Source organism: Dendrobates tinctorius, unplaced genomic scaffold (genome assembly GCF_039654945.1).
Source record: "Dendrobates tinctorius isolate UK_male_01 unplaced genomic scaffold, ASM3965494v1 ptg000105l, whole genome shotgun sequence".
Taxonomy (NCBI): Eukaryota; Metazoa; Chordata; class Amphibia; order Anura; family Dendrobatidae; genus Dendrobates; species Dendrobates tinctorius.
The window spans coordinates 10,469,636-10,495,224 of record NW_027361773.1 but is presented as its reverse complement, the minus strand read 5'-3'; the positions used below and the strand labels follow the sequence as shown (position 1 = coordinate 10,495,224).

The 25,589-nt window shown below is 47.0% G+C and overlaps 1 protein-coding gene across 8 annotated transcripts in view; it reads right to left on the bottom strand.

Moving 5' to 3' along the window:
- The window catches only part of LOC141100498 (uncharacterized), a 300,902-nt gene that overhangs the window by 53,185 nt on the left and 222,128 nt on the right, over positions 1-25,589 (bottom strand). For 7 of the 8 annotated variants that reach the window (XM_073589049.1, XM_073589053.1, XM_073589052.1 and 4 more), the window contains 2 exons: positions 6,581-6,775; positions 5,771-5,854 (listed from right to left, as the gene is read on the bottom strand). In XM_073589049.1, coding sequence (XP_073445150.1) covers positions 5,771-5,854; positions 6,581-6,775 — 279 coding nt within the window. Of the gene's footprint in view, positions 1-5,765; positions 5,855-6,580; positions 6,776-25,589 lie in introns of all 8 variants that reach the window. The other variant, XM_073589054.1, reaches the window with a different exon arrangement.

Genomic DNA, 25,589 nt, shown 5'->3' with positions numbered 1-25,589 from the left:
GATCGATTACTTGACTGTGGGTCCAGCTCACCTAGGATATGAACACTGTCTAGTGATGAATGATCATTTTACCAATTTTGCTGTGGTATCTCCGACCAAGGATCAGACTGGCGAATCGGCGGTGCAGACTTCGTCCGAGTATATAGTTGTCCGAAGAGAATCCACTCTGACCAAGGCGCCTGTTTCCAAGGAAGAGTAATGGAAGAACTGCATCGCCTGTATCAGATTGAGAAATCCAGAACGACGTCCTATTATCCACAAGGAAATGGAGCCTATAAGAGCTTCAATCGGACGCTGATTCAGATGCTGAGGACGCTAGAGGAGGGCTACCCGCAGATGGGGGTGTCCACCTGGGTCCGTGAACATTGACATCATTTACAGACTGCATTGATTGGTCCAGACCATGTTTCAGGAGATTGAACATCATGAGACGATGCCCTTGCGAGGGACAGCCAGATGTTTGGTGGCGTCCCATAGGAAGCAAACTTCTCCGCCATCTACACTTGACTTATATGCCAGAATTAAAGATGTTAGAAATTTTGAATACCACACAGCCCTGCATAATGACAAGTTTGATAGATTTGATTCTATCTGGTTTCCTTGGGACTCTTTTTGAGCCTCAATAAATACATGAACCGGATTCTCTAGACTATATAGCCACTCCCGATCTCCCCTTTCTGATTTTCAGATTTCCCCCTTGTTAATGTCCTGTCTTGTGCCTGTTTGGTTGGGCCCTCACTTTTGACTATACCAATTCATGTATACAATGTTTGAACATTCTGCTGGTATATCATTCGTTATAATACCATCCTACTGGCTCATTGATTTGACAATTTATTGTTTGACACTGTTTTCTATAAGATAATGTCGATATTCATGTTATATGTTAATCACTTTGGAAATGTCTATTTTCAATAAAAAATTGACAATTATAAAAAAATGACACAGATATGTCAGAGCTGCTGCTGAAAGTGGAGACTGTCTGTGCGCTTTTGGCGTTCTCACCCTGATGGCTGCTTGCCTAACTGCAACTTCACTTTTGCCTTCTCGCTCATCTCCTCATATGCGATGTACCCAAAAGGTTGAACTCCACCTTGCACATGCTTGGGAGACTGTGCGAGCTGCAGTAGGTGATACTGGAGTTGAGTTGCAGCACTCACGGGTGAGTCGCTCTGCGGAACTACACCAGGTTACGACCAACGAGTGGGCCTCCATTCGGGATGTGTGTGCCATCTTGCTCTGCTTTGAGTACTACACAAACATGGGTATCGCTGATGACACCATCATCAGCAGTACTATCTCACTTTTATGCCTTCTTGTAAAACAAAGCTTCATGCGATGATGGATGAGATGGTGGCACAGGAGAAACAGAAGGCGGATGTCAAGTCCATCTGGTGCGAGTCTGGGCTGCAAGTAAGACAGCACCCCGAAACCTTTTACCCCTATACAGGGATCTGGAATTACAGCAGAGCCCAGGGGGTAGCTGTCTGTATAAGAGCAGCGGACCAGAGCAGGACGGTCGCCAGAAAGGGATTAATAAACGGGACCAAAAGCGTAGTCAGGAGTCCAATGTCTAAACCAGGCGGGCAGCAGGGGTACAAAATCAGCAGGCTGAAGAAGGGTCAAGGGTCCAGGCCAAGGTCAGAGTCCAAAAAACCAGAAGAATAGCAGAGGTACAAAATCGGCAGGCTGTAGAAGGGTCAGAAGTCCAGGCTTAAGGTCAGAGTCAAAAAACCGGGAGAATTGCAGAGGTACAAAATCAGCAGGCTGTAGAAGGGTCAGAAATCCAGGCTTAAGGTCAGAGTCAAAAATAGCAAATACAACACTAGCATACTAGGGAAACCAAGACTATATCTGGCGGCCTGCAGGGCAGGCCCCAAAGTATTTGAAGGATAAGGCTATCCCTCATAGGCTCACAGTCTGATGACCTCATCTGGACAGTCCCCAGAACCAGGCCAGATGGCGATGCACCAACCCCTTCACCTCTGACAGAGGAGCGGAGCCTGCGCCCACCAGATGCCTGCGCAGGAGCCCCTTCTCCATCACCACCATCACCCACGGGAGAACCATGGCGATGCCCAACGACAGAGGCATGCGTCAAAGGAGCAGAACCACATGAGGACATAGCCCTCCTATTCCTATTGCCGGCACCACCAGTAGGAGTCCGGCGCCTCCCAGTGGCCGAGGCAGGAACAGCAGCCCCCGAGTCCGACGGCGAAGTGACAGTCCGGCGCCTCAAAGTGGCCGAGGCCGGAACGTCAGCCCCCGATTCCGACGGCGACGTGACAGCGGAACAGGGACCATTATCAGACCAGGCATCAGGGCCGGCTCCAAGTTTTCATGGGCCCCAGGAGAAAGAGACTCAGTGGGCCCCTTTAACACATACAACAATTCACAATGTACAGATACAGCAGAGAAAAATAGGTGTAGTACTATGACAAAGATTTCACTTAGTTCTTATATTACATGAGTGATATCAATAGCTCAGGAAGCAGACGGTATAGTCCTCCATACAGTTGTATGGGCACCACATAGTTCTTCATACAGAATAATGAGCTCTATATAGTGCTCCATACAGAATAATGAGCCCCATATATTGCTCCTTACAGACTAATGGACCCCATACAATGGTACATACAGAATGAGCCCCATACAGTGGGGGAAAAATTATTTAATCAGCCACCAATTGTGCAAGTTCTCCCACTTAAAAAGATGAGAGAGGGATGGGCGACAGGCCCAAAGCATCACTGCTCTAGAGGAGATCTGCATGGATGAATGGGCCAACATACCACCAACAGTGTGTCCCAACCTTGTGAAGACTTACAGAGAACGTTTGACCTCCGTCATTGCCAATAAAGAATATATAACAAAATATTGAGATGAACTTTTGTTAATGACCAAATACTTATTTTCCACCATAATTTGCAAAATAAATCTTGCCAAATCAGATACGGTGATTTTCTGGATTTGTTTTCTCATTTTGACTCTCATAGTTGTGGTCTACCTATGATGTCAATTACAGAACTCTCTCATCTTTTAAAGTGGGAGTACTTGCACAATTGGTGGCTAACTAAATACTTTTTTCCCCACTGTATATTGATCCATACAGTATATGATGGGTACCATATAATGCTCCAGTATATGATGGGCCCCATATATTGTTCCAAACAGGCTGGGCCCCATATAATGCTCCATATATAATTGGCCCAATAAGATGTTCCATATATAATGGGCCTCATATACTGCTCCATATATAATTGGCCCCATAAGATACTTCATATACTGTATATATAGTCATACCGTATATACTCGTGTAGAAGACGAGATTTTTAACCCATTTTTTTGGGCTGAAAGTCCTCCTCTCGGCTTATACACGAGTCATATACCTGGGGGTCTGCGGGGGAGGGGGGAGCGGGGGTGTCACAGATCATACTTACCCCCCTGGCACAGTCTCTGCATCCCCCCCGCTTCTCCACAGTTTCCTCCCTTCCTGCCTTCAGCGGTCACGTGGTACCGCTCATTAAACTCATGAATATGCGCATATTCATGAGTGTAATGAGCGGTATCACGTGACCGCTGAAGGCAGGAAGGGAGACAGTGGAGAAGGGGGGCTGCAGAGACCATGCCAGGAGGGGGTAAGTATAGTGATATTCACCTGTCCGGGGTCCATCGCTGCTCACCGCTGTCTGCTGCTTTCTGTGTCCGTGATGTTTAGCGAGCAGGGGGCGCGATAACGTGGTTAGTGTGCGCCATGCCCTCTGCTGGCTGAACAGTCACTGACAGAGGACGCACAGACAGTGGTGAGCAGCGATGGGCAGGTGAATATCTCAGGTGCCAGGTCCTGAGCAGGAGAGGTGAGTATAGCATTTTTTTTTTTGCAGCATATGGGGGCAGCATATGGGGGGCATATTCTGTGGGGCAGCAAATGGAGGCATATTCTATGAAGCAGCATATGGGGGCATATTCTATGGAGCAGCATATAGGGGCATATTCTGTGGAGCAGCATATGGGGCATATTCTATGGGGCAGCATATGGGGGCATATTGTATGGAGTAGCATATGGGGGCATATTCTATGGGGCAGCATATGGGGGCATATTCTATGGGGCAGCATATGGGGGCATAATCTATGGAGCAGCATATGGGGGCATAGTCTATGGAGCAGCATATGGGGCATATTCTATGGGGCAGCATATGGGGGCATATTCTATGGGGCAGCATATGGGGGCATAGTCTATGGGGCAGCATATGGGGGCATAGTCTATGGGGCAACATATGGGGGTATAGTCTATGGGGCAGCATATGGGGGCATAGTCTATGGAGCAGCATATGGGGGCATATTCTATGGGGAAGCATATGGGGGCATATTCTAGGAAGCAGCATATGGGGGCATATTCTATGGAGCAGCATATGAGGGCATAATCTATGGAGCATCATATGGGGCATAATCTATGGAGCATTTTATGGGGGCATAATCTATGGATCATCTTATGGGGGCATAATCTATGGAGCATCTTATAGGGGAATAATCTATGGAGCATCTTATGGGGGAATAATCTATGGAGCATTTTATGGGGCCATAACCTTTATGGATCATTATATGGGGCATATTATTCTATGCAGCATCTTTATGGGGGCATTATTAACCTTTATGCAGCATTATATGGGGTGTATTTTGTATGGAGCATCTTATGGGGCCCATCATGAACTGTATGGAGCATTATATGGGGCTCCTGATTCAATATGGATATTCAAAAACATTTAACCTACTGATGTCTCTATTAATTTTACTTTTATTGGTATCTATTATTATTTTTGAAATTTACCAGTAGCTGCTGCATTTTCAACCCTAGACTTATACGCGAGTCAATAAGTTTTCCCACTTTTTTTAGGCAAAATTAGTGGGGTCGGCGTATACACGGGTCGGCTTATACTCGAGTATATACGGTATATACCCACTTATATCACCACATATACATATAATATGAATGGTATAATATACAGTATATCTGGTGCTCAGTGAGGAAAAAAGTGGAGACCACTCAATATGTATGGACTAACCAAACAACCAAGAAACACTGGATTAACAAAGAATTCCAAACAGGAAATTAGGTGATAAATATTTATTTGTATTAATTAATTAATGGTGGCAATAGAGATTACATAAAATACATATACATAAAATCATGTATAGAGGACCAAAGTATAAAAAAAATGGTATATTGGAAAATGGTAATCCTCAAAGGGTAATAACAGCCTTTATAATAGACCCCATTTTTCTTCAAGTGCCTCCTTATTGTGCATCTTAAAACAGCCACACCGCTAGTTTTCAGAGAGTCCAGTATTTCAGCTGATGTTATTTGTGAGTTTTTCTTTGCATCCCAAACAATTTTCCTGGCATTTGTCACAGGTCACAGGTGAGGATGTTACCATTAGTAGCCATTCAAACCCATTTGTGTCAACTTCTGTACATGTTTTCAAGCCAAAATCACCAGGGTATGTACAATTTTGTCCAGGGTCATTTGGATGTTTGGGGCTGTCATTATGATTTAAAAAGAGAAAACACAGTAGTTTGACAATAAATGGCTTCACCCAACCACTAACCATGAGTGGAGAAAAAGTTTTGGTGTTATTATTCATATTTTCTGAAAAAAGGCCAAGAAAGCAAAAATTCTGTTGGGGTATGTAAACTTTTGAGCACAACTGTATAATAAATGAAAACTATTTTCACAACTAGTGAATAAAAATATTTTATCATCTACTTACATTACCTGTACAATTTGTTACTTCTACTGGATGTGACACGTTGCATTTTCCATGTGAAACAATGTTGTTCGGATGTGACCCTTTGCTTTCTATGGAAAAATCATAAAAGAACAATGAAAGTGTATCTTAATTTATTAACATTTCTGATATATTGTAGCTCACTAAAATCCGTGCTGATCTGTGGGGGTCTGGTTTCTCGGACCCACCTCTATCTCTCAAACCAATACGATTGATGATTGAGCTGAGCACTTCTGCCCAGTAGGTTTAAGGGGTATTCCCATCTCCTATATCATATCCAAATATGTAGTAGGTATAATAATAATAATAATAATAATAAATACCTCCAATTAGAAATGTAGTATAGTTCTTTTGATAAACTGTCGCTTAACCCATGAGCAGGGTGTTGCAGTAGCTTTGATATCCATGGTTATGAACACTAACAACTAATTAACTGTTACTATATGAATGAAAGAGAAATATATATACAGTACTGTATATAACTTTGACCCACTTGTCCTCAATGCTCTTGTGTACAAGCCACAGATTGATTATTGCTATTTTACCGGCCAGTCAATAATCAGCATACCAGAAATGACTTAATCTTAATGGCACTGAAAATAATAGACAGACATTCAGAATAAGTTAATCAAAATAATACTACAGGGTGCCAGAGCGAGCAAGCAACATCAGACACAGAAGCATTTTTGTTATTATTCATATTTAATAATTGCTATTTTTTATTTAATCAATCAGAGTAAAGCAATAATTATTTGTTCAACAACCTTTAATTAATATATTTATTACTGGATACTCACTGTTGATACATTCATCATATAACTTGATCCAGTCAACGCTTCCACTGGAATCCTCACATCTCACCACTCCATGGGTTCTGTTGTTGTCAAGATGATCACACTTCAATTTGTAATGCAATTCTTGTCCTATTGGAAATTTTGATTCAGACAAGTCTAGTTGTGCATTTATTACAGATGGTATTGGACCACAGTAATCTATAGAAGAGATAAAGGTTATAATTGTTTTGGAATGTAATTTACAATTTAATACTGTACATTTGGCATGGTATGATCTAATTTCAGTCTGCACAAATACCGTTAGATAAACATTCCAATTCTAGTTGGTTTAGCATAAATGCAATACCTTTTACAATGTCACAGAGCTGGTGTAAACTGTACAAGAAAAACATACAGTATATTTCTGACTATATATAATCAATGCATTTCAAATCTGCCCTCACCTCTGCTAAACAGGCCTACTTCACAACCCTCGTATCTTCCCTATCCTACAGTCCCAAACAGCTATTCAAAACTTTCAACTCCCTCATCTGCCCACCACTGCCCCCTCCAACCTCCCTCATCTCTGCTGAGGACTTTGCCACACACTTCAAAAATAAGATCAACCAAACAAGGCAAGTCTTCATTGTTCAACCACCACAACCCCTTTGTATACCAGACCAATGCCCAAACCCCATAACCTCCCTCTCCAACATCACTGAAGAGGAGCTTAATTGCCTCTTCTCAAAATCGCACCTCTCAACCTGTGCACTTGACCCCATCCCATCCCACCTCCTCCCCAACCTCACCACCACACTTATCCCATCCCTAACCCACCTCTTCAACCTATCGCTAACGTCCGGTACCTTACATTCTGCTTTTAAACATGCCACAATCACTTCTATCCTTAAAAAGCCAACCCTCGACCCAATGGCTATGTCCAGCTATCGCCCAATATCTGTCACGGGGGCTTAGTTCAACTAAGGCTGAAATACCCGGGGCCCCTGTGGTGTCCCTTTACTAGGGGAAACCCTGTCTGACCCTCAACCCAGGGTTTTTGCTGAAGGTGCAAATGCCTGAGCCTCCAACCTTTCCTTATCTCCTGCTCAGCCCTGCACTTAACCCTCCACCCTCCACCCAGTGAGAAGTCACCACCAAAGCTCCCACACAAATAATGACAGACAGGGAGAACTTAAACTGCACTGCGCCGCACACACACAGGAATAAACAGTAATGTGAACAGGGCACAACTAAACACAAATATGGGAAGGAGAAAGGATAACGACGGATCATACGACACCAGATATGAATCTCTCTCTCTTGAACACCTCCACTCCAGACCGGAACCACTTGGTATGAAACACAAGCTATAATCGGCGACGCCCATAGGCCAGCATGACTATTTAAAGACCGTGGGCGTGACTAACCATCCAACCTGGTCTCCAGCAGGATTAACCCCCGAGAGCCTGAAGATCAGGCCGGCGCCACTGAGGCTATAGTGGCTGGAGGTGGAACTACCTCTGCCTGCCGGATGCTGTGGTGTGAACAGCGTCCGACATGACAGTACCCCGTCTTCTACGAGGGACCCCAGGGCCCTCAAGACTCATAGGACCCGGCTTGTCCGGATGACGACGGTGAAAAGAACTGACCAGCCGATCCGCATGTATGTCTGAGGCTGGAACCCAAGACCTCTCCTCTGGACCATACCCCCGCCAGTGCACCAAATACTGAAGAGTACGGCGTACTACTCGAGAGTCCACTACCTTGGCGACCTCGAACTCTAACTCGCCATCCACCATGACTGGAGGTGGCATCGGCGTCGTGTCCACCAAGCCTACCACCTTTTTCAATAAAGCCCTGTGAAACACGTTGTGTATCTTGTACACCGCGGGAAGTTCCAACCGATAAGCTACTGGGTTAATGATGGCAGAAATCCTAAAAGGCCCAATAAACCTTGGACCCAGTTTTAAAGAAGGGATTTTGAGTTTTATGTTCTTCGTAGCTAACCACACCCATTCACCCACACACAGGTCCGGACCTGGCATGCGTCTACTGTCAGCCACCCGTTTGTACCTGGCACTCATGCTCAACAAACGCTGCTTCACCCGCCTCCAGACTGATGACAATTGGGCTCCTAGCTGATCCTCCTCCGGGACACCCCCGGAGTCACCCTGACGTAAGGTACAAAACTGAGGATGTTGACCGTACACACAAAAGAATGGAGACTCTCCTGATGACTCTTGGCGGTGATTATTTAATGCGAATTCGGCCAGAGGAAGGAAAGTAGACCACTCCTCCTGGTTGTCGGACACAAAGCATCGTAAATACTGTTCTAGATTTTGGTTCATGCGCTCAGTTTGTCCATTAGACTGTGGATGAAACGCCGATGAATGTGACAACTTGATCCCCAACCTTGAGCAAAAAGCTTTCCAAAACCTCGCCACAAATTGCGTACCCCTATCAGATACTATGTCAGACGGTACTCCGTGGAGTCTGACCACCTCCTTCACAAATACCTGAGCCAACGTCTTAGCATTGGGCAAAGAAGACAACGCCACAAAATGCGCCATCTTTGAAAAACGGTCAACCACCACCAGGATGACCGTGTTCCCTGCCGAGGCTGGCAAGTCAGTGATAAAATCCATGGAGATTTCTGTCCATGGCCTATTGGGTACCCCCAGAGGCTGTAGCGTGCCAGCAGGACGGGTTCGGGGTGACTTAGCCCTAGCGCACGTGATGCAAGCTGCCACGTACGAGACCACGTCCTGCCGGATTTTGGGCCACCAGAAACGACGCGATACCAGCTCTAAGGTGCCCTTCACCCCTGGGTGACCAGCCAGTACCGAATCGTGGTGTTCCTTCAACACCTTAGGCCGAAGATGCAGGGGTACAAATGATTTGTTGGCGGGAAGTCCTGGTGGTACCTCCTCTTGGGCCTCGGCAATCTCCGCCTCTACCTCAGTCGTGAGAGCCGAGACCACTACCCCTTTCTGGAGGATGGGTACCGGCTCTTCCCGCGGTTCTCCCCCCGGAAAACACCTAGACAAAGCATCCGCCTTGGTGTTTTTAGCCCCGGGACGGTACGTCACAAGAAAATTGAAACGAGTAAAAAACAATGCCCAGCGAGCCTGCCTAGGAGACAGACGCTTGGCCGACTCCAGGTAGAGCAGATTCTTATGGTCGGTGATAACTGTGACCTGGTGAGCCGCCCCCTCCAAGAAGTGTCGCCATTCCTCAAAAGCCAGTTTGATGGCCAACAACTCCCTGTTGCCGATATCATAATTCCGTTCGGCCGGCGACAACTTCTTGGAGAAGTAGGCGCATGGATGCATCTCGCTCAAGGACGAGCCTTGAGACAGTACTGCCCCCACTCCCACCTCCGACGCATCAACCTCTACCACAAAAGGTTTAGACACGTCTGGTTGCACCAGAATGGGGGCTGAAGCAAAACTATTCTTCAGACGCTCAAATGCACGTATAGCCACCTCAGGCCAGTTCGCCAGATCGGCACCCTTTTTTGTCATGTCCGTGAGCGGTTTGGCGACAGTCGAAAAGTGTTTTATAAATTTCCTATAATAATTCGCAAACCCAAGGAACCGCTGGAGTGCTTTCAGACTCTCCGGCCTCTCCCATTGCAACACCGCTTGCACCTTAGCGGTGTCCATTTTAAAACCAGCTGCGGACACAATATATCCCAAAAAGGGCAACTCCTGGACAAAAAATAAACATTTTTCCAGCTTAGCATAGAGCTGGTTCTCCCGGAGCAACTGTAACACCTGCCTAACATGCTGCAAATGAGTGTCCCGATCGCTAGAATAAATGAGGATATCATCCAGGTATACAATCACAAATCTCCCCAGGACATGAGCAAAGACATCATTAATAAAATGTTGGAAAACGGCAGGCGCGGTGGTCAACCCAAACGGCATAACCAGACTCTCAAAATGACCCTCAGGAGTGTTAAACGCCGTCTTCCACTCATCCCCCTGACGGACCCTTATGAGGTTATACGCCCCCCTGAGGTCCAGCTTGGAAAACCATTTTGCCCCCGCTACCTGGTTGAACAAATCCGGGATCAACGGCATTGGGTAGGGATCACGGATAGTAATCTGGTTTAACTCTCGGAAATCCAGACACGGGCGTAACCCCCCATCTTTCTTCTTAATGAAGAAAAACCCCGCGGCTACAGGCGAGGACGAAGGCCGGATGTGACCTTTGCTCAGACTCTCCGCGATGTAGTCTTTCAGAGCTTGTCTCTCAGGACCAGAAATATTAAACATCCTGGCCTTAGGTAATTTGGCCCCGGGTTTTAACCTAATAGCACAGTCATAGGCTCTATGTGGAGGCAGTTCTGAGCAACCCTTCTCAGAGAAAACATCCGCGAAATCCTGCAAAGCCTCCGGCAGGCTGGGCGTCACGGCGGACACACATGTGGCCAAGCAATTGTCTTGGCAGAAACCACTCCATTGTACTATGTCCTGAGTTTTCCAATCAATTACCGGGTTGTGCCTGGACAGCCATGGAAAACCCAGGACCATTTGAGCTGGGAGATTACGGAGGACCCTACATGTAACCGACTCAGAATGTAGGACCCCAATGTGGAGTTTCACCTCTGCCACAAACTCAGTAATCTCCCCTTGAGGAAGGGGAACAGCATTAATGGTCACCACCTGTATGGGGTGAGGAAGTTTTTCAATCTTAAACCCGGCGGTGTGTGCAAACTCCTCATCTATGAGATTGGTGGCGGAACCGCTATCCACAAACACTGATATAGGTAGCTCTCTGCCGGCGACAATAACCTTGGCAGGGAGCATACATTGAGATACCATCATGGAGGATATGCATACGCTCAGTTGGGTCTCCTCCATACCCTCTGAGCTTAACAGTTTTCCGCCGGTGTGACCCTCTTAGGTAGTACCGGGCAAACGTTAACATAATGACCTCCTTTACCACAGTAGAAACATGCTCTGGACTTCCGGACTCCCGGAGCGCGAGGCTGAACCTGTGCCACGCCAGCAATCTGCATAGGTTCAGGGGACTCATCTACTTCAACCACACCTGCACCTCTGTTTTCCCCCAGAGGTAGCGTCTCCTGTGCCCCCTGACGAAAACGGCGATCAATACGTATCACCAAACTCATGGCAGACTCCAATGATGCCGGAGTCTCATACATCAGGAGGGCTTGTTTCACCCTCCCTGATACCCCATGAATAAACTGGCTCCGCAGTGCTGGGTCATTCCACTGTGTGTCTACAGCCCAGCGGTGAAATTCCGAACAATAGTCTTCTGCCAAGCGCTCCCCCTGGCGGAGGGCGCGGATTTTAGATTCCGCTAGAGCCAGTCGGTCAGGGTCATCGTAAATGAGCCCGAGGGCAGAAAAAACATTATCGACCGAATGAAATGTAGCAGAGTCAGGTGGTAAGGAAAATGCCCATGCTTGGGGGTCACCACTCAGTAATGACAACACCAGCCCTACTCGCTGGGCCTCATTACCTGAGGATATTGGCCGCATGCGGAAGTATAATTTGCAGGCCTCCCGAAATACGACAAATTTGCTGCGATCGCCTGAAAATCGTTCTGGCAGCGGAAACTTCGGCTCTGCACCGATACCTGCAGGTGCCGTTTGCACCTTTGCTACTACCAGGCCCTGCTGCTGAACTGCCCCATTCAACTCGGAGACCTGTATGGACAGCGCCGCCAACTGGCGGGTTATGGAATCTAATGGATCCATGGACTCCTGAAAAAATGTGGGCCGATTATAATGTCACGGGGGCTTAGTTCAACTAAGGCTGAAATACCCGGGGCCCCTGTGGTGTCCCTTTACTAGGGGAAACCCTGTCTGACCCTCAACCCAGGGTTTTTGCTGAAGGTGCAAATGCCTGAGCCTCCGACCTTTCCTTATCTCCTGCTCAGCCCTGCACTTAACCCTCCACCCTCCACCCAGTGAGAAGTCACCACCAAAGCTCCCACACATATAATGACAGACAGGGAGAACTTAAACTGCACTGCGCCGCACACACACAGGAATAAACAGTAATGTGAACAGGGCACAACTAAACACAAATATGGGAAGGAGAAAGGATAACGACGGATCATACGACACCAGATATGAATCTCTCTCTCTTGAACACCTCCACTCCAGACCGGAACCACTTGGTATGAAACACAAGCTATAATCGGCGACGCCCATAGGCCAGCATGACTATTTAAAGACCGTGGGCGTGACTAACCATCCAACCTGGTCTCCAGCAGGATTAACCCCCGAGAGCCTGAAGATCAGGCCGGCGCCACTGAGGCTATAGTGGCTGGAGGTGGAACTACCTCTGCCTGCCGGATGCTGTGGTGTGAACAGCGTCCGACATGACAATATCACTGCTCCCATTCGCTTCCAAACTCTTGGAGCTGCACATCCATGCTGAACTTTCATCCCACCTCTCATCTAACTTGCTCTTTGACAATCTACAATCTGTTTTCCGCCCCCATCACTCCACAGAGACAGCCCTGACTAAAAATACTTACAGCCAAAGCAAACGGACAATACTCTATACTCTTCCTTCTAGACCTGTCGTCTGCATTCGACACAGTTGACCACTGCCTCCTACTACAGATCCTCTCCTTCTTTGGCATCAAAGACCTCGCCCTATCCTGGATCTCCTCATACCATTCAAACTGCACATTCAGCGTCTCCCACTCCCACACTACCTCCTCATCCCACCTTCTCTCTGTTGGAGTCCCCCAAGGCTCTGTTCTAGTGTTCTAGGACCCCTACTCTTCTCAAGTTATACCCTTGGCCTGGGTCAACTCATAAAGTCCCATGGATTCCAGTACCACCTTTATGCTGATGACACTCAGATCTACCTCTCTGGCTCAGATGTCACCTGTCTGCTGTCCAGAATCCCGGAGTGTCTATCAGCCATATCCTCCTTCTTCTCCTCTCACTTCCTCAAGCTCAATGTGGACAAATCTGAACTCATCATCTTTCCTCCATCTCACAGATCTTGCTTACCTGACCTATCACAATTAATGACATCACGCTTTCCCCAGTACCGGAAGTCCGCTGCCTCGGAGTAACCCTTGATTCTGCCCTGCCCTTCAAACCGCACATCCAAGCTCTTTCTACCTCATGTCGCCTCCAGCTCAAAAATATTTCCAGAATCCGCCCTTTCCTCAACCCTCAAGTTACTAAAATGCTTGTGCACACCCTCATCATCTCCCACCTCGACTACTGCAACATCCTTTTCTGTGGTCTCCCTGCTAACACCCTCGCACCTCTCCAGTCCATCCTTAACTCTGCTGCCCGACTAATTCATCTCTCTCCTCGCTACTCCTCCGTTTCTCCCCTCTGCAAATCTCTTCACTGGCTCCCATTCCCTCAGCATATCCAGTTCAAATTACTAATACTGACCTACAATGCCATCTATAACCTGTCTCCTCCATATGTCTCTGAACTAATCTCCCGATACCTTCCCTCACGTAATCTACGGTCATCCCAAGACCTCCTTCTCTCCTCCACACTTATTCGCTCCTCACCCAACCGCCTCCAAGACTTCTCCCGAATAGCCCCCATCCTCTGGAATTCTTTGCCCCAACATGTCCGACTATCAACCACATTCGAATCCTTCAGATGGAACCTGAAAACCCACCTCTTCAAGAAAGCTTACAGCCTGCAATGACCCCGCTATCTCCACAACACTACTGGAGATATCACCTCAACCAACACCGGAACTGCTGCAACCCACCAACATACTGTCTCCTTCCCCACCATCCTGTAGCATGTAAGCCCGAAAGGGCAGGGTCCTCTCCCCTCTGTATCAGTTTGCCATTGTAAGTTTGTTTACTGTAAATGATATCTGTAATTTGTATGTAACCCCTTCTTATGTACAGCACCATGGAATCAATGGTGCTATATAAATAAATAAATAATAATAATAAAAATAATAATAATAATTATGTGATGGCATCCTGATCATCAGCTGAACATACATGACCAGCTAACAATCTTTAACCCTTCATCCCTGATTTTTCACTTTCCTTACCGGGCTAAATTTTACAGTTCTAACCATTGTCACTTTATATGGTAATAACTCAGGAATGCTTCAACGAATCCCAGTAATTCTGAGAATGCTTTTTATTGATATGTTGTACTTCATGCTAGAAGTAAAATTTGGTCGATATGATTTGAGTATAGTTATGAGTAGAGTTGAGCGACTTTTGTTTTTTTATGGTCGAGTTTCAATTCGTGAAACCCGACTTTTCCAAAAGTCGGGTCGAGCAAGATCGGCCGATTATAGGGAAAAGTCGGGGTCGTCCCGAAACACGAAACCCAATGTAAGTCAATGGGGAATAAAAGTCGGCAGTGAGAGGAGGACAGGAAACACACCTACAGCGCTCATTTGAATGCCAAAAGCATCAATTCTTCTTACTTAAGCTGGTCAACCTTAATTAACTTCATAATACAAGTTACGCACTGAAAAATGGGGGTTATTTGGCTAAAGTTGTGGGGGGGGTAGGGCTGGCTCCAGGTTTTCATGTGCCCTGGGCGAAAGAGCGCCCCTTTAACTCATACCACAACTCATCATGCTCCGATACGGCAGAGAAATAGCGGTATAGTACAATGAAAAATACTACACTTTTTACATCTCATGACGAGGCCCATCTATTTCTCCATACAGAATCATTGGTCCCATATAATGTTTGAAACAGTATATGATGCGCTCCACATAATGCTACAGTATATGTTGGTCCCCATGGATGAAGCTTCACTGTCTTATGGGCCCAAATAATGCTCCAAACATAATGGGCCCCATTTCTAATGCTCTAGTGTATAATGGGCCCTGTAAATGCTGCTCCAGTGTCTGATGTCCACCTTTGGAATGTTCCAGTGTATGGTGGGCCCCATCTATCATTCTCCAGAGTATAGTGCTCCCCAAAAATTGCTGTCCCAACATTGAAAACAATCAAATAAGTCTCCTCGCTAGGGAATCCCTGTACTAGTCTGGACTCCTCGTCGTCCCCATCTTCCATCTCACTGCACAGTATTTCAACCTTGCAAGTGCTGTGATCCTGAGCAAGCAGGGGGGGCTCACTCGTTGGCGACGGCACCGGCACAGGGCCCCTGATAGTACGGTGGTGTGTCTGATGGCGGGTGGGCCGAACCTGCACTTTCATCTGCAGCTTCCTCTTTGTCACCGTGTAAGATGGAACTGTATATGGGAAGGGTAACCTGAGTTTCATCAGGGTCAGATTCAGGCCGTGTAGCGTGCGAGGGGAATGTAGTGGTCTGGGTCAATGTACCAGCAGATTCATCGAGCAGTGGCTAGGCATCAGTGCACTTGTGTCGCCCCCAGGAGTACGGTCGCCACAGTGGCATTACCTTCCTCCTAGAGAGTGTGATGTCATGCTTGGGAGCAACGAAGGATCTCTCTAGCAGGTTAACTGATTGGGCGGCATTATTCCCACGAGTCATGACCCTCCAAACAGCGTTCATGAAGGCAAAGTGTTTGTTTTACGTGGGCAGTATGGTTGCAAAGCTGAACCTTAAAGGAATGTCCAGAAGGGCACCACCAGGAGTGGAGCCTACGGCGTAATTTGACTCAACACGGGCAACCTCAACCATGCCAGCTACAGAACAGATGCACACATTGCAAGCTTAATTCCGTTAACGAACGAGACTCCGTCATGCCCCGCGGTCCGAGTCCGGCTTACTAGAGGGACACGTGAGGCTCTGGCACATGAGACTGGCCAATAACTGGTGTGTCATGCCCTTACATGTCCGTGGCTGCATGTGCGCTACACTGAAAAGGCCAGCGTTTGTCGCTTACAGGTGCAGATAACCCGCTGAACAACGTTAGTGATGGGGATCACTGATTACAATTATTACTCGCGAACGATGATTTCCCAGTAAGTGCAGGTCAACCGCAGTTCCGGAATTAGGCCTAACCGACATTCCTGGAAAAAATGAAAAACTTACGTGTGCAAACCACAGGTGCTGTAGCTTGCTTAACAGCTCGCCAGCCGTTCTCACGCCCAGTATGGATTACACGTGATTGCACAAAGGTGAGAAAGGGTACCGTATCCCCGGATAACATGTATGGATAGCGTACACATTCAAAAGATATGTCTATACATCAGGAGGCAGGCTCAGACGGTGTTAGGCCCAGTATGGCTTGCACGTGATTGCACAAAGGTGAGAAAGGGTACCGTATCCCCGGATAACATGTATGGATAGCGTACACATTCAAAAGATATGTCTATACATCAGGAGGCAGGCTCAGACAGTGTTAGGCCCAGTATGGCTTGCAAGTGATAGCACAAAGGTGAGAAAGGGTACCGTATCCCCGGATAACATGTATGGATAGCGTACACATTCAAAAGATATGTCTATACATCAGGAGGCAGGCTCAGACAGTGTTAGGCCCAGTATGGCTTGCAAGTGATTGCACAAAGGTGAGAAAGGGTACCGTATGCCCGGATAACATGTATGGATAGCGTACACATTCAAAAGATATGTCTATACATCAGGAGGCAGGCTCAGATGGTGTTAGGCCCAGTATGGCTTGCACGTGATTGCACAAAGGTGAGAAAGGGTACCGTATCCCCGGATAACATGTATGGATAGCGTACACATTCAAAAGATATGTCTATACATCAGGAGGCAGGCTCAGACGGTGTCAGGCACAGTATGGATTTGACGGCCCAGACTACACAGCGGAGGAGCAGGGAGAGGTAAAGATTGCAAATGCTGGGGCCCTGCCCAAGCAAGGGGGGCCCACTCGTGGGTGTCGGTACTGGCACTGGGCCCCTCATAGTACGGCGGTGTGTCTGACGGCGGGTGTGCACCACCACCGTCAGAGACACTTGATTGCACTATGAGGGACCCTGTGCCAGTGCCCGCGCCCAAGAGTCGGCCTACCCACCTGTCCAGGGCAACGGCACTCGCACGGTGTCGTGCGCTAGGTGGTGACCCCGGCCATGGGGGGGGGGGAGGCTGCACAGTTAGGGAGTTTTAGAAAGTGGCATATGTTGATGTTGGACATTCAGCTGATGCAAAAGGCGAAATAGGTCAAGTCCCAGGAAGAGGTGGACCAAAGCAAGCCATTTTTCTGTCACCCTATGTGTCATCAGGGGAAGGTGGGACAAAATCCTTGGAAACCCATGCATGGTTCATTTTAATGAAGGATAGATCATCCACATTTTGGGTTGACAGACGGGTCCTTTTTTCTGTCAGGATTGATCCAGCTGCACTGAAGACTCTTTCCGATAGCACGCTTGCAGCTGGGCAAGCGAGCTCCTGTAAGGCATATTGTGCCAATTCAGGCCAGGTGTCCAGTTTAGCGGCCCAATAGTCAAAGGGGAATGACCTGTGTGGGAGAACATCGATATGGGAGGAAAAGTAGTTTGTAACCATAGTTGACAACGGCTGTCTCCTGTCACTTTCCATCGATGCTGTATTACCAGTTGTGTGAGCGGTACTTGAAAAATCAGTCCACAACATTGTCATGAAACCCCTGTCTCCAACGCCACTTCTGCTGTGTGCACCATGAACACCTCTGCCAAGCTGCCCCCGGCCCGTACGGCTCGTGTGAGAACCATCACCGCTGCTGTGTGCTGGGAATGCCTCAAGCAACCGATTTACCAGAGTTGCTTGTTTATTAGCCAATATTAGGTCAAGGTTCTCCTGTGGCATGATGTTTTGTAATTTGCCTTTATAGCGTGGATCCAGGATGCTGGCCAACCAGTAGTCGTCATCGTTCATCATTTTGGCAATGCAGGGGTCCCTTTTTAGGATCCGCAAGGCATAATCTGACATGTGGGCCAATGTTCCCGGTGTCAATGATGCACTGCGAGTGCTGGTTGGAGGAGCACTTTCTGGCAAATCCACATCCCTCCAGTCACGCACAAACCCTGTACCAGACCTTGCCACGCCAACATTTTCACTTGCCCCACGAGATGCATCCTCCTCCCCTAAGTAATCATCCCCATCATCATCCTCCTCCTCCTCTTCTTCCTCCAACTCGTCCAGGAGAGGTCCCTGAGCAGACAATGGCTGAATGTCATCAAGGATTCCCTCCACCTCTTCCTCCTCATCAACATTGGCTGCAGACGCCTGCTCCTTAAGGTGCGTCAAAGTTTGCATGAGCAGACGCATAAGTGGGATGCTCATGCTTAGGATGGCGTCGTCTGCGCTTACCAGCCGTGTGCATTCCTCAAAACACTGAAGGACTTTACAGAGGTCTTTCAGCTTCGACCACTGCACACCTGTCAACTCCATGTCTGCTCTCAAAGTGCCTGGCCGTGTATCCTCCCACAAATGCATTATGGCCTGCCTCTGCTCGCACAGCCGCTTCACCATGTGCAGGGTGGAGTTCCACCTTGTTGCAATGTCGATAATGAGGCGGTGGTTGGGAAGGTGGAGCAATCGCTGCAGCTTCTGCATACGAACGGAGTGTACAGGCGACCGGCGGATATGCGCGCACAGTCTTCGCACCTTATGAAGCAGGGCTGTTAACTCCGGATAATTTTTGAGCAAGCACTGCACCACCAGGTTCAAGGTGTGAGCCAAGCAAGGTATGTGGCTGAGTTTTGAAAGGGCTATGGCTGCCACAAAATTACGGCCGTTATCACTAACTACCTTGCCTGCCTCAAGATGTACACTGCCCAGCCATGACTCAGTTTGTCGCTTCAAGTACTCGGCCAGCACCTCGGCGGTGTGTCTGTCGCCCAAACACATCATCTGCAACACAGCCTGCTGACGCTTTCCACTAGCTGCTCGATAGGGGGAAACCTCGTGTGCAACAGTGGCAGCTGCAGATGGAGTGCTCGTACGACTGCGCTCTGTGGACGAGCTTTCGCATCTGGAGGAGGAGGAGGAGGAGGAGGGTGGAACGCCTACAGCCAACTGTTTCCTATACCGTGGGCTAGGCAGCACTGTCCCACCACCGCTGTCCCCTGTGGACCCTGCATCCACCACATTAACCCAGTGCGCAGTGATGGACACGTAACGGCCCTGGCCATGCCGACTGGACCATGCATCAGTTGTGAGGTGCACCTTTCCACTCACTGACTGCTTGAGTGCATGGACAATGCGGTCTTTCACATGATGGTGGAGGGCTGGGATGGTTTTGCGAGAGAAGAAGTGGCGACTGGGTAGGTCATAGCGTGGTACTGCATAGGCCATGAGTTTGCGGAAAGCTGCGCTTTCCACCAACCGATAGGGCATCATCTCAAACGAGATTAGTTTGGCAATGTGGGCGTTCAAACCCAGTGTACGCGGATGAGAGACTGAGTACTTTCTTGACCTACTCACAGTGTCTGGGAGGGTGAGCTGGACTTGAGAGCTGCATATGGTGGAAGTAGCAGTGGACAGGGCGGACTGAGAGAGGGTTGATGATGGTGATGGAGTTGGTGTTCTTTCTGATGGCCTAGATTCAGTATTTCGTTGATATAACAGTGGGATTCCCTGACTGCTGTGGCCTTGCAACGACACCTCAACATTTGCTGCTGTGCTAACCGGTGGGCTTACAGTGGAGGAAACAATGTAGCGTTGCTGACTACCTTCTTTGTGATCAGTTGCACATGTGGCACTTGAGGTTTGGTGTTGTGTCCATGCTTGCAAGTGCATGCTGGTTAAATGTCTAAGCATGCAACTGGTATTCAAATTTTTCAGATTTTTCCCTCGGCTAAAGGTCTTTGCGCACTTCTTACAGATAACCTTGGCCTGATCATGAGGATTTTGTTCAAAAAAGTGCCACACTGCACTCTTCCTACTTTGGCAGACATTTTGCGGCCTAGCACGCTGTGATGTTTTGACCCTCTGGACAAGCTGTCCAGCAACTCTTTTGATTTTTGGAACCTGTCTTTGGAGTGCTCCGGGCCTGCCAGATAACAGCTGTTGCGATGTCGATGTCTGCTGTGGATGCTCCTCATCTGAGCTATTGGAAGCAGCACCCTCTTTCCCCAATGGATGCCAATCTGGGTCAACAACTGGGTCATCCATCACCTCCTCTTCAATGTCATGTGCACCTTCCTCTGTGTCACCGTGTATGGTGGTATAGTGTGCGGGAAAGGGCACCTGAGTCTCATCAGGGTCAGAATCTGGCTCTGTACACTGCGAGGACAATGTAGTGCTCTGAGTGAATGTACCAGCAGAATCATCTATCAGCGGCTGTGCATCAGTGCACTCCATGTCAGATTCATCTTGGCCTGGGTAATTCACCATTTCACTTGATAATCCAGGCATGGTATGTGAAAACAGCTCCATGGAGTAATCAGTAGTATGGCCTGCGTCATCCTTCAATCTTGGTTGGGGTGAAGGACACAAGGAAAGGTGTGGTTCATGAACATGAGCCTCCAATGACGACTCAGTGCTTTTACTTTTTACAACTTCAGAAGAGGAGGCGATAGAGCTGGAGGCTGAGTCAGCAATGTAAGACAAAACTTTTTCCTGATGCTCTGGCATTAAAAGCGGTTTGCCAACTCCTAGAAAACTAAGCCTTCGAAGCCTTATGGAGCCAGACGATGACGCAGGTTCAACACCTCCTGCATTCGGTCCTATTTTGCTTTTGCCACTACCATCAGATCCACCACCAACACCATCATTACCAGCTGCCAACCCCCGCCCAATTCCACGGCCTCTTCCACCAGCCTTCCTCATTTTTGGTAGAAATGTAGACAAAATCCAACAAACTATATAGTAATGTAAAACAAGGTACAAGGTGTCTATAGGACAGGGGAGATTTAGATTTTCTGCAGACACTTGTGGACACTGGACACTTGGATTGTGTGAGGCCCACTGAATATCAGAGCGCTATGTCACAGGCTCGATGGCACAGGTGTGAAAAAAGTGACTACAGGATAAGGGAGATTTTGAATTTCTGCAGACACTTGTGGACACTGGACATTTTTGGATTGTGTGAGGCCCACTGAATATCAGAGCGCTATGTCACAGGCTCGATGGCACAGATGTGAAAAAAGTGACTACAGGATAAGGGAGATTTTGAATTTCTGCAGACACTTGTGGACACTGGACACTTTTGGATTGTGTGAGGCCCACTGAATATCAGAGCGCTATGTCACAGGCTTGATGGCACAGGTGTGAAAAAAATGACTACAGGATAAGGGAGATTTTGAATTTCTGCAGACACTTGTGGACACTGGACACTTTTGGATTGTGTGAGGCCCACTGAATATCAGAGCGCTATGTCACAGGCTCGATGGCACAGGTGTGAAAAAAGTGACTACAGGATAAGGGAGATTTTGAATTTCTGCAGACACTTGTGGACACTGGACACTTGGATTGTATGAGGCCCACTGAATATCACAGCACTATGTCACAGGCTCGATGGCACAGGTGTGAAAAAAGTGACTACAGGATAAGGGAGATTTTGAATTTCTGCAGACACTTGTGGACACTGGACACTTTTGGATTGTGTGAGGCCCACTGAATATCACAGCGCTATGTCACAGGGTCGATGGCACAGGTGTGAAAAAAGTGACTACAGGATAAGGGAGATTTTGAATCTCTGCAGACACTTGTGGACACTGGACACTTGGATTGTGTGAGGCCCACTGAATATCAAAGCGCTATGTCACAGGCTCGATGGCACAGGTGTGAAAAAAGTGATTACAGGATAAGGGAGATTTTGAATTTCTGCAGACACTTGTGGACACTGGACACTTTTGGATTGTGTGAGGCCCACTGAATATCACAGCACTATGTCACAGGCTCGATGGCACAGGTGTGAAAAAGTGACTACAGGATAAGGGAGATTTTGAATTTCTGCAGACACTTGTGGACACTGGACACTTGGATTGTTTGAGGCCCACTGAATATCAGAGCGCTATGTCACAGGCTCGATGGCACAGGTGTGAAAAAAGTGACTACAGGATAAGGGAGATTTTGAATTTCTGCAGACACTTGTGGACACTGGACACTTGGATTGTGTGAGGCCCACTGAATATCAAAGCGCTATGTCACAGGCTCGATGGCACAGGTGTGAAAAAAGTGACTACAGGATAAGGGAGATTTTGAATTTCTGCAGACACTTGTGGACACTGGACACTTTTGGATTGTGTGAGGCCCACTGAATATCACAGCGCTATGTCACAGGCTCGATGGCACAGGTGTGAAAAAAGTGACTACAGGATAAGGGAGATTTTGAATCTCTGCAGACACTTGTGGACACTGGACACTTGGATTGTGTGAGGCCCACTGAATATCAAAGCGCTATGTCACAGGCTCGATGGCACAGGTGTGAAAAAAGTGATTACAGGATAAGGGAGATTTTGAATTTCTGCAGACACTTGTGGACACTGGACACTTTTGGATTGTGTGAGGCCCACTGAATATCACAGCGCTATGTCACAGGCTCGATGGCACAGGTGTGAAAAAGTGACTACAGGATAAGGGAGATTTTGAATTTCTGCAGACACTTGTGGACACTGGACACTTTTGGATTGTGTGAGGCCCACTGAATATCAGAGCGCTATGTCACAGGCTCGATGGCACAGGTGTGAAAAAAGTGAATTGTAGAATTGGGCAGAATAGGAATCTCCCTAGAGTGTAGGTCTGTAAGAACGGAACAAGTCCTCCACTTATCCTTCCACAGTGACACACAGATAGCTTCACTGTGGCTGTGATAACAGCCGTTACACGGTACTGTGTGAGGAGCGTACACCGTGAATAAATGCACGCTCAGTACCTTAGCAGGACAAAAAAAAAATTGGGATTGCTTTTAAAAAAGCAGTTTGCAGAGCAGTGGGGAAACAGCAATGCAGCTGTCAGGAAGCCTTAGAAGGCAGCCTAACAACCAACACTGCTGATCCACCACAATATAGCCTCCCCTTGCACTGCACACACAGTGACTGGTGTGTTGCACAGGCAAAATCGCTAGCAGCAGAAGCAGTTTTTTTGTCTTCTTCCCTGCCTAACGCTCTCCCTACAGAATCAGCAACCTCTCCCTATGCTAAGATCGGCAGAAGTAAGATGGCGGTCGGCGTGCACGCCCTTTTATAACCCCTGTGACGCCCACCAAAGCAAGCCAATCACTTGCATGCCCTTCTGAAAGATGGTGGTGACCCCTGTCTATGTCATCACGTTGCCCACAGTGTCCGTGGATCCTGATTGGCTGAAAAAGAGCGCTAAACAAACTTTTGAAACGCGACTTTGGCGCGTAAGTCGCCGACCTCGTGGCCGACCTCATCCTAGGGTCGGGTTTCGTTTCATGAAACCCAACTTTGCCAAAAGTCGGCGACTTTTGAAATTGTTCGACCCGTTTCGCTCAACTCTAGTTATGAGAATATTGAAAATTTGACAAAAAAATTTGAAAATTTCACACTTTTCAAACTTTGAATTTTTATACCCTTAGGCCCCTTAAACCAAATAGTTACTGTATATCACACAAAATAGATAATAAATACCATTTACCACATGTCTACATAAGCATCATTTGTTAGACAATTTTTTTGTTTGAAAGTTAGAAGGGTTAAAACTTAATCAGCAATTTTTCATTTTTTTAAAAAAAACTATTTTGTTAGGGACTACATCATGTTTAAAGTGACTCTCAGGGGCCTATGTGACAGAGAATACACAAAATTGACATCATTTTAAAAACTGCTCCCCTCAAAGTCCACAAAACAACATTCAAGAAGTTTATTAGCCCTTTAGGTGCTTCAATAGAGTGAAAGCAGCGTGCAAGGAAAAAATGAAAGTTGTACTTTTTCAAACAAAAATGTTTTTAGCCATACCATTTTTCATTTTCAAAATGCTATAAAGAGAAAATGAACCATACAATTTGTTATGAAATTTCTTCTGACTACACAGATACCCTATATGGGGTGGAAAACTGCTGTTTGAGCACATGACAGGACTTAGACATAAGGAGCGCCAATTGAATTCTCAAACACAATTTTGGCTGAAATAGATTCTGAATGCCATGTTTGAAGAGCCCCTGACATGCCAAAACAGCAATTACATGTCTCGTGAAATTCATCTAGGGATGTAGTGAGCATTTTTAACCCTCAGGTGATTTACAGAATTGTATATCACTGGTCTGTATAAATGGAAAATTTATATTTTTTGCACTAAAATGTTGCTTTGGTCCCATGTTTTTAATTTTCAAAAGGGATAATATGAGAAAATGAATGGTACAATTTGTTATGCAATTTTTCCTGTGGACGCCAATACCTAATATGTGGTTGAAAACTACTTTTGAGGCACAATGCATAGCTCAGAAGAGAAGAAGTTGCATATTGGAGTTCAGGTTTTGCTGGAATGACTTGAGGGTGCCATGTTACATTGGCAAAGCACCTGATGTGCCTGAACAACAGAACTCCTTTCATAAGTGACCCATGGCACTTTTCCAGAGCCTTTGTTCAACCAGTTATGTGGAAGCCCCTATACTCCATTGACAAATGATGGACCTGAGTGGAGGCTTGCTTTTTTTGTGGATTGCTTTGAAGTTTTCATTCTTAACATTTTACATAACATTTGGGATTACGTTTATCCTGTGTTCTATGCTAAATACTTACGTTGGGGTTTCAGTATAAATTTCCAAATGATGTGATTCAGATGAAACCCTTGAGGGATCCATTCACTATAATGAGGCAGCAGAGTTACTTTGGACTCCGACTGGCTTCTGTTCAGCGGTTTCCTTCTTTTCAGATGTGCACAAAACTGTGGCTGACCGTGCTTTTATGAATGCTTAAAAAGACGAACATCGCTGGAACATAGGATAAATGTTGTCCATAGTGTCTTCAACTGCCTCACTATAGGAAATCTGCCGCAGGGGGTTCCGTCTGAATCACGTATTTCAGAGATTTACATGGAAACCCCGGGGTAAGAACTCAGTGAAGAGCACAGGATAAATGTGAGCCGAGACTCACTGCGATCTTTGGGAGGCCGAATGAACAAATCAACAGCAGCACAAGAATTAGTTTCATTTTTTTTTACGCTGTTCCTTGTGCGGTATAAGTGATTAGGCGACTTCATTCTTTGGGTCTGTGCGATTACTACGATTTTTGGCTGCTCTCACAC